The following is a 17,663-nucleotide window of genomic DNA, read 5'->3' as shown; positions in this document are numbered from 1 at the left end:
TATTTCTTGTCGCATTCTTTTTCTATACTATCTTCTTTACTTTCATTCAGTGTGCATGCCTCCTCTTTACATCGCCTAGGCCAAGGTGAGTGTCAGATTCCATAGACTACTCCTTGTCGCTTCGACATCTTCCTGTCTTTTCATTGTATCGCATTTTTTGTGGTGTATTGAACTGATAAAATTGCTAATAAACCAATGATGATACCATCCCGCTGGGAAAAATTTTATGCCAGTGAAGAAATACCAATTTGAAATCGTGTGCGTCTCTTAGTTTAGAAGCCTACGTTTGGGCGATTCTATATTTTTTGATATAGTAGACTGGAAGTCACGAAATAACATCATGTAACGAAGTCATATCAACGGGTCCGCCCGCCCGAAGATGTTTAATCAATATTTACGGGCCCTCCCGTTTTCAAGACACTTCACTCAGCTCTACCGGTAAATCTAATTACGTGAGTAGAGAAGACAATAAATTGATAGCATAATATATATGCAATCGCCGATCTAATTGACCGATTTTATCATAAATTATCGAAAATTTTCGCGCTTCGCGCTGGCTCGGCTCACATTACAGTACAGATGATTTCGTGACAAACGCGAACAACGTGATGGGGGCCTGACGAGGTGCTGTTTCCATCCTTCCAACGGGTATACGCCCGAAGATGTTTAGTTATTATTGAGTGGTCCTACCTTTTCAAACACACCTCACTCAGCTCTACCGACAAATCTGATTACGTCAGCAGAGATAAGATAAAAATTGATAACAAATACGCAATTCCCGATCATACTGACCGATGAAATCATGAATTCTAGAAATTTTCCGCGCGTCGCGCGCTTAGGCGACAAAACCTGATTCACCGAACAAACTCCCAATGATCATGATGAATAGTGGTAAACAGTGTATCGCCGGAGGGAGGGTCTGGGGGGCGAAGCCCCCCAGACGTTCGGTCTATAACCATATGGGGGGCCCAAGACCAAAGTTTTTTTGGGGGGGCCTGACGAGGTGCTGTTACGGCCCTGCACACAGGTAACATATAATTTATAGATTACATTTTACCGATACCTGTAATCACTCCAACCAAAATACGCGACTATTTTGTAACCATATTAGAAACAAGCCTATATTCGCTACAATGGATGTGTTGCATATTTCAATTGAAGACAAAATTGGAATGGTTGGATCATGTATAATGTCATATGCCTAATTGAGGCCATTGTTCCTTGTAAGACAAATTTCACTCGCGCCGAAGAGACAGCCATTCCAAAACAAGGACGAGATGCGTAATGCAAATCTCACAATAGTTCACTCATTCTACAAGTTACACATATATTTACTTACACACGAGTGCAGTAGCCTACACCAACATGTATTATGATTAGGGCTGGGCAAAATCGAGTACCTGAGTGATTCGATTCTGAATCACTTAAAATGCTTCGAGTCGAGTCGAGTATTCGAGTATCACCTATTATGACGTCACAACAGAATGTACTATGTCAAAGTTCAAAGATGTACCTTTTATGCCACCGCGAAGAACATAATGCCTGTTACCCGTCACATTATTGATACTTCGGTATGTTTTCGACCATACCGACTTCATTGCACTTCTTGACAATGTTGTGGAACGATCATGACTTCGGAAATGTGTTATTTCCAGTAACGTGCGTAGCTTATTTGTACTATCTCTATCATGCTACGACACAGCCAATCAAGGTTTTAAGGCTTCCTCAGTGGAAAATATTATCAAAACTGTAATTCTCGCTGGTTCAATAACTTTCAGTTGCGAGGAGCGTGCAATTTCAGTACTCGAAAAAATCGTCTTTTACTACTCGACTCGAATCATTAAAATTAATACTCGATTCAGATTCGAGTACTCGAATCATTGTGCCCAGCCCTAATTATGATATTGCGTGCTTTAGATATATCATTGTCACTGGTCCCACATGACCCTCTTGTATACCACGGAGGAATTTCCGGCTTAGGAGATAAATCAAAAACTTAGTTTTGTCACCTTATTACACCGTAAAAAATCTGGTAGATTTGCAAAGAAATCACCTGTACATTTTGCAACGAATTACCGGTCGCAGCCAATAACTGCGCGTACCTTGTAATTTAACATTTTGCTATGTAATGTTACTTTAATTTAGCTGCTAAGTCAAGTTACCAGAATTTCTTCGCAAAATTACTGACTTGCAATAACGCTTTCGAATAATTTTACGGGATACCGATACATTAGAAGTTTTATGTTGCAGTAAAACGCGACTTTACATTTATTGCCAGACGTCACAGAGATATTGATTGCACTTAACGGCGAAAATACATGTCCATCCAACCAAAAGTTTGATATATTAGTACACAACGACAGTGGCGCTTATCGCCTGTCCAGGCCTTGTGTGCCACGACGGTACATTTCGTAAATTGCAGTGTCATTGCTGTGGGTTTTTGGGACGACCGTTCTTCAACGCTCACTCCCCCTCTTTATACTCTGTCGCTTTCGTGCGTCCACTTTCTGCTCTATGTTACCGACTTTCGACCTCATTCTTCCTCTTGGCTTTTTCGGACGCTGCTTTAATACAGGATCAGCGATCGGAAGCCAAAATAAACCTCCGACACATAGAAACATGGCGGAGACGAGACTTTACCTAACAACCAATTGATGTGTCTGCGGTGTCGCTTAGCTCACTGCGTCACTTGCTTCCCCTGATATAGCGATATGACTATAAGGTTAAAGCAAAGTACGACCATAGCTAACTCGACCTCGACGATTTAATAATTGGTTTTTCTCTCATCGGTCGTCACTGTCAATTCTTGAGTGTCTTAACAGTCACCAATTTCAAGTCGTTACTATAGAAAATCACAACAAATGTTATCGGAGGGAGCATTTTGAATGATTTGTTGGAGAGGTTTCAGGTTGTGGGAAATGAAGAATATCATAATTTATCCGAAGTGTTTGTTTGTTTGTTTGTAGCATTCATGGTGTTTGTCAACTACTATCGTATTTATACACAAGACAAATTTTCATCATTTTTTCTGTAGCTGCCGACTTGTAGCACGGCCCACTTCTATGCTTACACATGACACCGCCTACGTGGATCAGATGATCAGAAAGATCCTAGATCAGTGGTATCCAACCTTTTTCGACTCATCGCCCCCTTGTATAGCTCGTCACAAATTTTCACTCACCATAATCCGGATCCGAAAGGAAGGACATAGAAAGGGGAGATAACTTCGTCTATCTTTGATAGTTGGTGAATTTACTAAAAATTGTCCATTTTTGCGAGGTGGTAGACCGGTCTCCGCGTCTATTGACGTTTTTTTCGCGTCATATGCAGAATAAGCCGTATTCACGTGAATTTTTCTGAAACGCGTTAAGTAAAGATATCTCACTGGACGTTCTAAACTAAATCCCAATCAGTCGATCTGTTACTCATCTGAGATACACCATCTGTTTACATTAAACATTTAATCATGTATTGTCATCATACGAGTTTGAAATAAATCACAATATGCATTTTATATTTTAACGGTCCATGTATACTACATATACAAATTATAGTTATGGCGGTCAGATAACGATGAATGTTCAATTATCAGGAATGCACCGGTATTCGACCTGCAAATACTTGTAAGTATCTTTGCACGGGTCACCGAACACGGTGTTGTTAGCGGCTACTTGGCAACTCGAATATCTATCGCATTCCGCTGATAAGACGTCAATAGTTGTTTCGGCACGGCAGTTGTAATCAGTTATTTTATGATGAGGGCACCTATAAAGAAAATCATATTTAGTTGACACGTTCGGCATGGCGCATGTTATTACATGATATGACAATGTTGGCGTGGTCAAAGTAGTCAAGAAAGCTACTCAAGTTGAAGTAGAAGTAGCGACGAAAAAGTCTACTCAAGTACAAGTAGAAGTACTTCTTCAATAAGCCACCTGAAACTACTTGAAGTAGAAGTAGAATTGACTGACTTAAAATCTACTCAAGTAAGTAAGTAGGTTTGAAAACAGTTTTAATTTATTCGCACGGACTGTCAAAAACTGCGAATTGAGCTATGCGGCGGGTGCAGAGAGCTTGATTCGTATTGATGCATCCCAGGAGGTATCAATTTTCGACAGAATAAGCATTGATTCGCATCGTGGGATGCACATTATAGTATTGATATGAAAATGCGATACCGACCTTTTTTTACTTGAATACCCCGTTTTAGAGCATAACATGGCATGGCACCCTACCCCATATTATAAGGCCCCAAGTTTAGGCGAAGAGCAATACGTAGAAGTTGTATCGGATACGGTTTCATCACTTTGCACGATTAGTATACGTTAATAACAAATATTGTGGATCGTTATATTTAGTGTAGCTTTATTTTCGGAAAATAGAGACATTATACCACTTGCTTTTATGCTTCAAGATGTATGTTCTGCAGACAAAAGAACTGGAAGTAATTAGAACTCAGAGTATGATACTCGCAATTGAAAGTGAAATACAAATACCACTTAAAAAAGCGTGTCTTTTGTCCATAAAGCTTTAAAGGTGACCTAAAAAGCATGTCTTTTGTCAATAAAGCTTCAAAGGTGATCTGCTAAAAGAGGTGTAACGTTCACAAAAGCTGGATTAGCCAGATTAGCAAAACACGTAATGGGCTGCTAGATTACGATGTGATAGGTAATTTCTAGATTGCGAAACGGTAGTTTCAAACGTTATGGTGAGTCATATTTACTGTGATGAAATATTTGATATGGGCGACAATGCGGTGTGTGAGCAACCAAGCAATCCGGTACCTAAATTATATTCACTGATACTTTCATGAAAATATATTTGTCTCTTCATCACTACCATGCCCTAAGCGCAACAAAGTTTCTGGACTTGACTTGACTTTTATGAATATTAAATGTTGGTACTCCGTGAAAACAGCCCCCGAAATTCCTCAGGCTATCTTCCGTATAGGGGGATTGAGCTACTTCTACTTGACAAACTGAAAATAGCGAAAAGTAAGTAAGTAGATCACAAAATATTAAGAAGTAGAAGTAGAGAAAATCAGATCTACTTGAGTAAATGCCAGAAGTAGAGGAAAACTACTTGAGTACTTCCAAAAAGTAGAAGTACTTCGTTACTGACCACCTCTGTTGGCTATATTGCAAGACAAGATATTATGAAAATCGATTATTAAAGTGACCGGATGAAGGATCTGAACAGCTCAGACTGATGGTCATACTCAAATTCAATATATACCACAAAGTCGTACGAATTAGGCCGTGATTTCTCGAAATCTACAATATATGCTAGTATTACTACCACCCTGCCAAGCTTTATACGAACACACGTTTGGTTTCTTTTGATTCTACCGTACAGTGCACTTTCAATCTTGATTTTCTGTGACCTTCCGCAGTCAATCACCATCATGCCACGTTCGCACACCAATATGCTTGTCACTGCGAAAGAATTATCTTCATAATATCCGATATTTGTGTTGAAGGAAAAAGTATCTATATTCTATATTGCCGATCGTTGGGGCTTCGTACTACAGCTCACCGTGGTCAATAGCGACGATCCTATCGTGATTTGACAGCAAAGTTCTTTTCATTTCCATGATTGCGTCTTCGACTGTATACATGAGGTTATATTTTACTGACGGTTTCTCGAAAATCGATATGAGAATTTTTGTAATGACAATATGCCATACTTGATGTCCAAGAAGGTTCAAGTAGGTGCTACCGTTGCTACAGTTCCCCAACCTCATCCAGTACATGCAGCATCCCATGTATGGGTCTATTGTGATCGTTATCTTATGTATATATATTCCAACCAGACATGGGGTAATCGTGATTAATAATCGTAATCGATAACATTCGAAAACAAATCCGAAGTAATCGTAATCGTAATCGACTACTTCACATATCTAATCGAGTTCTTTGTGAAAGAACGATTACTTTTCATTTCTGCAATGACTATGACATAAACTGAATATTCGTGAACAATGAAAAAAGCGATTTAAAACAGATTTTCGATAGCAGAAAAGTCGGATTTTCAAACGCCACGGCTGATTATTTAGTCACAAGTAATAGCTTGGTTCGTCATTGCGTAACAAATTATCCGCATGTAGTAAATAGATATTCGATGTGCAGTACCTCCAGTACTGTGAGTGTAAGAACACCCTCTATAGGGTTACCATACTTTGGAATCGGGAAAGAAGGACAATTTATCGAAGTTTTTAAACTTAGAATACCGGAGGAAAATCTTGAGAAATGGTTAAATTTTTACCACCTCGTGGTAGGCTGAGTAAAAATAGAAAAAAGGTCAACTTTCCGACTCAGCCCCCCAAAATAGCCGCCGGAGCGTTACTCCAGTGCTGAATCACTCAATCTCAGTCGAACAGTCGAATTTTCCCTATAATTAACAATAATTCTCAAAAAAGAGGACACAATCTGAAAAGGCTGGACATGTAGGTGTCATCGGGGGAAATTTTCAAAAACCTGAAAAAGGAGGTCAAGGGAGGACGTATGGTAACCCTGCCTTATATCGGGTTATCAATACACTCCAGACGCCACTACCTCGCGACAGGAAACAATCACCACTCTGCCTAATTTCGAATGATAACGTAAGTATTGATGTTTTTTTTATGCTTAAAGGTAAACGTAGTTGGCCGTTGCTAATTTGCGAGCAAGGCCTATTTACGTATACGCTGGAAAAGGATTTGCAATTCTGTAGGCCTACTCGTCCAATTGAACTTGACAATTTCTATAGCGAAGCATTAAAAACCAATGGCTGCTGATAAAGAATCATAACCGAGCCAATATTTTCCGTTATTCGTATAACGGCAGTTCGGAATAGCCGTATTAAGTGGGTTCTAAGTAGAGACGTATATGAATCCCTCATTATATTTTCATACGGCCATACTGGAAACGGGCACCAATCGCTATGTCGCAATTTTTACCTAACATTTGGATCTGAAACTATAGCCATCCACCTTTACACTATGTTAGCGTGTTATTGCAGCTACAGAACCAATACCGAAACAGCATTTCGCCCCCCTCCCCAGTTTTGATGAGATATGGATACGCTGTGTATTTACTGTCGAGTAGCGCCAAGCACGAAGATTTAGACACGTAATTTACAACCATGCCTTCATTGTTCGTTGTTAATTCGTGGTCCCACGTCTGCTATATGGTCAAACGATATTGCCCAAACGTAGCAGACTATCAGAAAATTAGACGATAAACTTTCACGAGACGCACCCCGAAATTGTCATTTCTACACGGAGCAAATCATTTCCCTCAGTGGGTGCCCCAGGCGACATTTGTATTGTGGGGCTCAGATTGAGAAGAGTCGACTATGGGCGGCTATATGGACAATGGACAAATACACAATGTTTCTGCCAATGTAGCATATCTTGGTGAGTGGCGGTGCGGTATTGGCCGGCACCGAAATGCCTATTTCGGTAGATCATGCAAGGGTATATTATGACATATACAGGAAATCACGTCATGACGTATCATTTAAAAAGATAGACCTCTCATGAGGCCTTTTCATCGCAATGGTTATATTGTCTTCCAAAGATAACTTCTAACAAGCAAAAGAAATGTAGTCGTGAGTAATGGTAAATACTTATCCAAAGTAATCGTAATCGAGTACGAGATGCTTTTGCTGTAATCGTAATCGCCGATTTCAGAAGTAATCGTAATCGCAATTGGTTACATTCATGAAGCAATCACCCCATGTCTGATTCCAACTGTAAGCGATGTCAATGCCAAATAACGAGTCAACCATCTTTGCCAACATGAGTAACAACCTGCGCCATGAGTACAAACAGTAATATTCACCTGCTATTCAACTGATACATGAAGCCTACAATTTAGTTTGGCGGCTGATTTGTTGTTTGATTATGTATAATGGGCATTGTCGAATTTCACGTAATCAGTACACCGTAATGTTGCTAAGACATTAATTCATCGAAGGTCAGATTCCATCCACATTTTGTGACCCATGGAATATGACCTTTAGTCATAATCACCATAAATTAGTTACTATTCATAAGCAGTTTCTTAGTATTCCTGCATGCTCAATTCCTATCGATTACAAAAGATATCATGGCAATCCGGAAGTTGCATTCTGCCAGCATGATAAAAGGGAAACGTCGCTCCGCGATCTCAGCAGGCTAATTTGACTGATAATATTATGCAAACTCGTCGACACTGTCTGATTTTCGAAATCTTAAAAACAAAAAGTAATTTCCAGTCAGCTGATTATCACCTGTCCATTTATCCTGTTCCGGTGAGTATCCGCCATTTCTTGAATTTGTGCCTGAATTGAATTGAATAAATGTCGATTCGCTAAATGTGTTTGCCTGGATTAGAGAGATTTCCCGGGATTGGAAAAGTAGTAAAATACACATACAAGCTACACAAACAACATTTATTCCTTGTAATAATGATGCAAAAATATGCAAGCATCAAGAGTATGATCGTTTAGACCAGGGGTCTCAAACTCAAATTTACTCGCGGGTCAATTTCGTAGGTTATGATGACGCGGCAGCATCAAATATTGGTATAATATGTATTTCCAAGTAGGCCTTATTTGACGGACTTTGCAGACTGGCATTCCATACACATTGTGAAAATGTGATTCACTATTGTGATATTCACGTTTGCCTCGAAAATGTAATATTTTTAAATATTTTATTTAAGATATTGTTCTGCTTGGCATAATTTGACGAAATAGTGAGTTACAGACAATTGGACTCCATGCGAGACGACAAATGCATCATGTCATCGTAAAAGCTGTCGCGTTACAATTTCGCAGCTAGCGGACATTTGGCATGTGATAGCGATTCAGGTTTTTGGAGAGGTTTTGGAGTGAATTTTAAGTTCTAAAATCCTAAATAAGATATTTTCCAGTTCAATATTGTCGAATACTTGAAAATATAAATTGCCGACACGGGCCGCGTGTTTCATACCATTGTTTTAGCCAATCAGCCGAGTTTGTGACACTACTTTATTACCAAAATAAGAGATATCGCGCTCCGTAAGCCTTGGTACATGATGTTCACAAATCCCGGGATTTCATTGGGATTAGTCCCTGGGTCGGCATTGGTTCAAATCCCGGGATCGGGATTTCCCGGGGTCCCAACGCTAACCAACGTTATATCACATCTCCTTTCCCTATTGATAAACCGGATAACTTTTAGGTTCAATTCAGAGTTTATTCTTCACCTATGGCAGGGGTGGGCAACATACGACCCGTGGGCCGGATCCGGCCCGCGAAGGGATTTTGTCCGGCCCGCGGACAGTTTTTCGTCTTACATGATAATGTGGCCCGCCGGCCCCAGTCTTCCGAGATTCCCCACTACTTGCTCACATACATTATAGTGATTGTATGTTTTTATACATATGTATGTACACTGTACAGCGAGCGAGGGTGGAGATTACGCGTAAGTTCGTCGAAGCGAGAAGACTTGCATTATCGGCATTTACGATGTACTGAACCCTAATGTCATATGTGGTAATAATGGTGTTTGTCGACGACAATGGTCATATACACCAGCCCGATATTTCTTATTTTTGATTCCGTAACCGCCGACTTGTAGCACGGCGCACACTTCTAGGCTTTTGAAAGACACCGATTATGCCAGGTGTCGCCAACTGAAAACGGGTCGCGAGCCAATTTCAAATTTCAAGGCCGCGTCCCGCATGAATTCAATATCGAGATAGACAGGCCGCACAGTTTAATAACCACGCTATCTCGTCACCTACTTAACCCTAATGCATTGATATCTTGGTAAATTTGGGGTACCGGGCTTATTGAACGCCTTGAAATCTTAATGAAAGATTGCACCGTGTGTTGATTGATCAGAGAGAAGCAGACATGGTGGTACCTGTATGACAGGGGTGGCCAACCTGCGGCCGTAGAAGCAAATTTGTGCGGCAGTGGACACGTAATTCAATTAGTAGGTGTTGGCGGCCGTCGACGTATAATTTGAATTTACGAATTGACTCCCGATTTCTTGAAAGATTTTAATTATTCGTGAAAGTTTCTTCGCGCAGCGATTCCATGCGACTTTATTTTTCGATTTTAATATAGTTGCGCACTTTGCAATCAGAGCCCCACAGTACAGTTGCGAACAGATGCGCCACATATAGAAATACCAACTCGGAATCGTGTTTACTTCACTATATCGACAATCCTGACGGGAGGTCAAGATATGCAAACAACAGCATGCAACAAAGTGACTAATAATAATTGGCCTGCCCTGACCGACCCTCCACCTACTCTACCGGTGAATCTGATCACATCGGATGAAAAATAATATGTAGAACTACTAATTTTAATGACGAAATTCATGAATGAATCTGGAAAATTTTTGCGCTTGTCGCGACTATGAACAGCCTACATTATTTAATAGATTCGTACGGAGTTCGCCGGAAATGGACAATGGACATAGACACTTTAACATGAGTATTTGGCGTCCTGCTATTTCATTACGACTATTCCCTGGAATGCGGCCGTAGGCTACATGAGTAGTCGAAATGCGGCCGTGACTGGCAAAAAGATTGGCCACCCCTGCTGTATGACAGTGCTGTTCTCAAATCGACATTGTCTTCGTCATTATTGGCGAGAAATGGCTTTGAAGTTGCATCGCTGTCGTTAAAATACATTCATTAAATGCGATTTATTCCTTGAATACGTGGATAAATGGGCGAATAATGTATCGATTCAGCAATCCGGCCCGCCAAGTACTTAATTTTCCTATATCCGGCCCGCCGACTTGGAGAAGTTGCCCGCCCCTGACCTATGGCATACATTAGTATGCATGCGATAGTTACTGAATGCAAAAAATCTAATACGCTTCACGGCGAGTTTGGAAGTTACGTTCACGTATTCAGATCGGTCTAGCAAACTGCTTAAAATATGAAAATTGAACGAGTGAGTGGAGGAATAGAATCTAGCATGATTGTCATTAATATGATATTCCTTATTGACACTAAAACTGGTAAATATACTCACATAATCCGGGGAGAAGTCTGCGCCATAAGGAGAATAACGAGATTGAAGACATTTGTTTAAATTTTAGTAATACAATCAAATAAATAATAATAATATTATTGGATGCAATAGTGGTGCTCATAGCCATGCGGGGCTTTCTGCTCCACGACATGACATTTTAGCATCAGTTCAATGCATTTTTGCCGGACGTATCTCCCTTTCGCACTTCCAACCACGAATCAATATCTCTCTCTCTCTCTCTCTCTCACACTTTCATGCGCCCTTCACATGATCTTTAGTGCCGACTTACAGCGCGGCCTGACCTCTTTTGAGTCACTGCAATTGTAGTGAGGTCGGCGATGAGGAGCGGGGATAAACCTCAGACGGAAGTTGGTGGGGACTGCCATTCAAACCAACAACCATTTTTTGTCGTGAATAAAGGCCTACTCGCGTATCCAATGAGGTTAGCGTTAGATGAATCATATTCAATCCCAATATCGCATGGCGTTTACGCTAAATAATCCGCGCAACTCGGAGAGTGTAGAAGTAGGCTGTGCTACACGTAGGCAGATATGACATTATGAAAAAGCACATCGGCTTGGTGTAAATTACCATCGTAGCCGAAAAAGTCCACAAATATCACAAGCAACAAACAATGTCCCGATTACAGTATATGCATAAATTCGACGGCCTACAGTCACAATATGGTAAATAGATGAAATCGTTGAGAACGTTAACCCTATAAAGCGTATAGGAGGTCATCGTGAGGTGTCATTTTATAAGTATTTTGATGACCTGTCGATCAGCTGCATTTACTTTACCGGCTACAGTAATCAGGAAGTGACGCAATCCTATTTTTACCATAACATAGTTGCATTTTATTGACATACATTCAGACTAATTATAATCCCGTACAATAATCAAATATTAGGATTACTGTTACCTGCAACTGAAACCATGAATAACATAAACACGCAAATTACGTCCATGTTCGGCATTTCGACCCCAAACCGCCTCTAAGGTCTGGTGTTATAGCCTACTACAAGTACAATCTAAATTCATGTAAACAAAATAGATATCAGGTTTTTGTTTATCTTTACCTGAATTTCACGCATAGTGACTATAAGACCCGCTTCTGGTTTGGCGTAAACTATTCCCGAAATTGATTATATTGAGCGCAATGTACTCTGCGTGCATTTCACGTGACAAAACGAGAAAGTCAGCTGTCCTACTCAGGCTAATTTCAGTAGGCTACCCTACAACACTATGAACAATAATTATTTAGCGGGGTGTTCAGCAGAAACTTTCATGTTTCACAGTGGAAATATAGACAACAAATACAGACGTGTTCAGAAGCAGTGTTTCCTGATCTCTAAAAGACTGGGGAACGAGAACGCTAATACGCAAGCATTCGAGAGACCACTCACTAATTTTTGCTGACCCTAAACAGCAAACATCTACCACATTATTCATTTAGCTACCCATAGTGTATAATTTACTACGGATTGCAGGTGCACAAAATGAACTGTCCTCTAACAGAGTGGTAATTTACCAAAACTAAATCATTACAATGAATACGAATTGCTAATCAGTCTGACTGCTGCGGTTCCGTTTCAGATTCCGTTGATGTATGCATGCGAAGCTTCACCTTGAAAAGTGTCATGGTATTGTATGAAACAGAAAAAAACGTGATATCAATATCTGAACGAGCGTATATATATTGAAGATAGAATGGCCTTTCCTATGTATGTATGCCACAGCAAACAACGCACCACTATAACGTTCTTTATTAGACAATCGATCGCTCTTAATCGCGTGCAATCAATGATGGCCAAGAATGGAGGATCATCACAAATCATATTTATGAGTTGAATGTGTATCGTGATTTCCACGGAACCCACGAGACCTGCTCAGAAAACCCGTAATAGTGAATTTTATGAACGCAACTTCTTCCCTTACAATTATCTTACCTGCTATTCAAAACGTTTACTGCACTGTCTTGGAACTTCTTGCATATACAGCTTTAGGTAACCTGACAACCGCCTGTAGAGCCACCATACTATTATTTCATGCGCATTCGCTACCCGAGAAGCTGACTACACAATAAGGTTGCTTAAGTAACATTCGATAAATCAAGATTGACTGCAACGATAACTGCGGAAGTTAGTGCATGGTGACTATAATTGAGAGATCTACTCTAGGTAGTGAGTAATGTCCTGACTATAGTATAGTATGCTACCTTTGAAAGCTGTTATCCTCTAATAATGTAGTCACAAGTCAGCAACCCCAGATTGTAGCTAACGCTAAATTGGCTTATGATTAACATGCGTGGAAGACAAATAATATTAAGTATTCATAAAAGTATATAAGTCGCATTATGCATGCAGAGTTAGATGAAATCTAAATTTAATTCTAATCTGATATTTGATTTCCAGGAAAATGCTACATGAGAACCGTATAATGAGACGAGCCAAACTCATTTTATACTTTCCAGACATTTTCCATTGTCAGGACCGTAACTGCCACACCCCAAACCCCCAATTGGGGGGGGGGGGCGAGGTTGAAGCGGGCCCAAAATTATTTCGTGAATTTGCATAATTTGTATAGTATTTTTTGAAAATTGTTCGAAAATTTACCGCGCTAGGCGCGATTTCAAGCGGCCAACGATCTTATTTTCGGGATACTCTTCCCCCAAGAAAAAATACGCAAGTTTTATAGAAATGGGCATATCGGCGTTAGCCATTACCGCGCCACGACGCACCAACACATATAAAGTTTTATGCCATACAATATGCGACCCCAAGAATTGTGCCAGAACGATCGGCTGCGAGAAAACCTTGGCCGAAAAAACTTCGTTATAAATACAAAATACTGTCTTGGCAATCTGAACCTCACACGACAAAAACCATCCCACAGGGAAAAATTATATGCCGGTGAAGAAATACCAATTTGCAATCGTGTGCGTCTTTTAGTTTAGTAGCCTACGTTTAGGCGAATTCTATATTTTTTGAAATAGCAGACTGGAGGTCACGAAATATCATCCTGTTACGGAGTCAGACGTACGGGCCCTACAGTTTTTAAGACACCTCATTCAGCTCTACCGGTAAATTTTATGACGTGAGCAGAGAGGACAAGAAATTGATAGCAATATATATGCAATTCCCGATCTTTATGGACCGATTTTATCATGAATTATCGAAATTTTTCGCGCTTGGCGCTGGCTCACTAGACAGTAGGCCTACAACTAACTTCGTGGAAAAAGCAAAGAAGGTGATGGGGGAGGGGGGTTTATCACCCTATTGGAGCCCAAGACTCATGTTTTTTGGGGGGCTGACGAAGTGCTGTTTCGTTCCTGCCAACGGGTATCGCCCGCAAATGCTTAATTATTATTGAGGGGCCTGCCTTTTCATACACACCTTCCTCAGCTCTACCTGTAAATCTGATTACGTGAGCAGAGAGAGGATAAAAATTGATAGCAATATATACGCAATTCTTGATCATATTGAAATATTCAGTCAGGAATGATAGAAAATTTTCGCGCATGGCGCGTGTAGGCGGAAAAGTTGACCGCTAAACGGAGGTCCAATGTAGATGATAAGTAGCGGTAAACGGAGTATAGTGTGAGGGGGGTCTGATGGGGCGATGCCCCCCCAGATGTTCGGTTTATCATCATATGGGGGGCCCAAGACCAATGTCTTTTTTTGGGGGGGGGCTGACGAAGTGTTGTTACGGACGTGACTGCAATCGATGTAAGAAGTTATTTAGGAAATCTCTATAGGTACTGGAGGTTACTGCTGACGAGTGTCAGCCTGATCAGTGGCTCTTGATCATGTGGCTAAAGCCCCGTGTGGGGCGATTTGGATTTAGAGGGGGCGATATGGAGGCGATGGGACGTTATCGTGGTCGAAGTATTCATCTGGTTATGCCACTTGCTTCTTAATTTATACTCAATTAAAAATCAAAATAGCACATCAAAGCTACTTCAAGTAGTAGAAGAGAGTGTGATGTCCTAAAAGTGCGCACCTATATAGTTTCGAAATGTGGATTTATTCTAGTGGTCGCACAGTTTGTGTAGTCAATAGGAGTTCACTACTTTTGAAAGATACATCTTATCGGCTAACATAAAATGAATAATGCAAATGAAATATGTTCAATTTTCGAAAATTAGATTCATTTATCCTTTTTCCTGAGCTAGTTTGTTAGTTTGACAATAGACTTTTATTCGCTAAAGGGATGCAAACCTACCAGATCTTACTTTCTACTTTGCATCATGCGAAGTGCGAAAAGTTTAGAATTCGGATTCTAGAAATCTGTCATTTGAGGTAATCTCAAAGCATATTTACATGAACAAATATTGAAAACATGCAACGCAGTTGTCAGCAACCTCGCGCCTTATATTTGTATGTCAAAGGAGTCTGATGAGGGTTGTCCCGAAAGATTGTCATGTGATCTGATGCAGATTATCTTTTTCTGTGTACAAAGTACACCCAAATTTCCACCATAACATACGCTGCAGTTTAGTACACAATGCCCGTCAGCTGTATGACTTCCGGTATTGGTCGAAACAAGTAATATAGGTAGCCCTGTAAATTCACGTCAAACGGAAATGTTTCAACTCTAAATGATGATATGATCCCCGACCTTTTACTGTACAAATGAGTGTTTTCGGAATATTTCGACGCATGCCTTTTACATTCGGATGTGTTACAAGCGGGCTCGATAAACGAAGTCAAAAAGTTATTAATTGCGCAAAGATCAGTCAGTAACACACCCAAAGCGATTATTGGAGGTGAACCGTGTCATATTGACTATAAAGATAGGATTAAATATTCGAGTACGTACTACAATATCATAGTTGATGTCGTTCGAATCTGTGATAAAAATGTCGAACACTTCCATTCTTTTAATTACCTTCGTCTTCAACGTAAAGTTATTTACTAGAACAGACCTCATAGTTCTTTGATACATGCTTACATACTGCTCACAACAGGATAACCGTAAAGTGATGTGCTGTAGCAAATAACTCAAATAACTTTAACCACTAGGTACATTTATCCCCGGAAACCACACGTCGCCAAAGTTTATTTAAATACAATGAAAATGCGTAGATATTTACAACAATTGCTTGTTTACAAATCGTGTGTTCTTAAGAACAATTCCCGTCGTTATGTCATACCCCTGTAAAAGAATCGTCGAATCAGTCACGTACACCATTTTGCCCAATCATAAATACTCGACTGCCTCAGTGTAAAATTGTGGCTCGGAACATCATATCCAAGATTCCTTGGGTTGCATGCGAAAGAGCTTTCACGACGCGTTAATACCAAATAATCGCTGCTGTCTTGTGAATGGTCCAGTGTACACACCGCGTAAGACTTTAACGGTGACTGAGTCGTAATAGTCACCGACGAAGTTTAAAATTATACTTTAAGTCCTAACCCGTCAGCAATGACGTATGATAGTGATTTTAAGCAGACGAATCATGTTAAATTCCGAATATGGTGTCTTAATGGCAGATTGCCTTCAAAATTTGCCCAATCATTACATTGTGAGTACCTCAGAAATGTCAGAATATATCTTCAAATTTGTAACAGAACCGCTGTGATAAACAGTCAAATAACGACACCGCTTTGATAATACTTGATATGCCCGAAACACGATATAAATGCAAGTGTTGGCATTTTATCTAGGCTCATCTTCTCCACCCAATTCGTGTGAGCGGTGTTAGTAAAAAGCCAAGAAGTGGGCCATGCCACAAGCCCTCACATACGGAATCAAAATAAAGAGTATCGGCCTGGTGTAAATGGCCATTGTAGTCGAAAAACACCTGAACAGTGAACACCCACCACTAACAAAAATAACAACAACAACAACACCGCTTTGATAATACTGATAAGCTTGGATCATGATATAAATGCAACAGACTCGCTTATTACTACTTATAGGGAGTCCATATGGCTTATATATGATATTGCTTCATTTGATCACGTCGAAAAGTTTCTGAAATGACGACTACGTATACCATTTTGAACTCTTAGGAGTAGGCCATTATTCGGAAAAATAAAAAGTCCCCCGAGTTACCGTTCTCATAAGTGTACTGTAAATTCTTAATAATAACTATTTATACAAAGAGCCGGTTAAGTGATGTCATAATTCGTCACTGTTCCATTATTAACATTGATACATGAAAGCAATATTACGAATCCCTAATCAACCGCACGAAGTATTATAGGTGGCGAAAACATTCCCCTGTATGATGGAGTTTGACTCATTGAAACTGATCCAGGAATCGGTTACACAATTGCATCGTTTTCGAAACATGTCAAGTATCTCCTCTTTATTCAGAGCTCTCTTCCACAGCCGAAATCCCCGCATTTCACCGTGAAATCCATCATCGCTCTGGCCAGGAGGACCCGGCAGTTTTCCATTGATTTTATAATCTTGATCCTGACCAAGGATCAATACTACTCCTCCCGGTACATATTCCATGTTTTGATGAATATATCTCGATATATGCTGGGTTCCGTTGATGTAATACCTTAGGACACTCATTTTCTTAACAATACAAAGATGGGAGAGGGCTGAAATAGTTGTAGTTTGATCGAACCTATATGATAGAGAGTTCACGTAAACATCTACTGTGGTGCTTGTTAACTCTACAAGAAAGGTGTTGCATCCAT

The 17,663-nt window shown here is 40.2% G+C and overlaps 1 protein-coding gene and 1 long non-coding RNA gene across 4 annotated transcripts in view; one reads left to right on the top strand and one right to left on the bottom strand.

The window, feature by feature from the left end:
* Nucleotides 1–17,663, top strand: part of LOC145436620 (uncharacterized) — a 251,531-nt gene that overhangs the window by 138,368 nt on the left and 95,500 nt on the right. The gene's annotated exons all lie outside the window — the stretch shown is intronic.
* LOC145436601 (L-rhamnose-binding lectin ELEL-1-like) overlaps nucleotides 3,445–17,663 on the bottom strand; it is a 119,924-nt gene continuing 105,705 nt past the window's right edge. For 2 of the 3 annotated variants that reach the window (XM_080313990.1, XM_080313991.1), the window contains exons 2-6: nucleotides 11,927–12,035; nucleotides 8,254–8,304; nucleotides 5,536–5,607; nucleotides 5,327–5,435; nucleotides 3,445–3,765 (exon numbers count right to left, since the gene is read on the bottom strand). In XM_080313990.1, the coding sequence (XP_080170116.1) occupies nucleotides 3,582–3,765; nucleotides 5,327–5,435; nucleotides 5,536–5,607; nucleotides 8,254–8,304; nucleotides 11,927–11,981 (471 nt within the window). In that variant the 5' untranslated portion in view covers nucleotides 11,982–12,035 and the 3' untranslated portion in view covers nucleotides 3,445–3,581. Of the gene's footprint in view, nucleotides 3,766–5,326; nucleotides 5,436–5,535; nucleotides 5,608–8,253; nucleotides 8,305–11,004; nucleotides 11,833–11,926; nucleotides 12,036–17,663 lie in introns of those variants that run through there. The other variant, XM_080313989.1, reaches the window with a different exon arrangement.

This window comes from Botryllus schlosseri, chromosome 3, assembly GCF_051294905.1.
Source record: "Botryllus schlosseri isolate E-star chromosome 3, Bs_hap1, whole genome shotgun sequence".
Lineage (NCBI taxonomy): Eukaryota > Metazoa > Chordata > Ascidiacea > Stolidobranchia > Styelidae > Botryllus > Botryllus schlosseri.
Note: the sequence above shows the minus strand (reverse complement) of the source record. Positions and strands in the feature narration are given on the sequence as shown.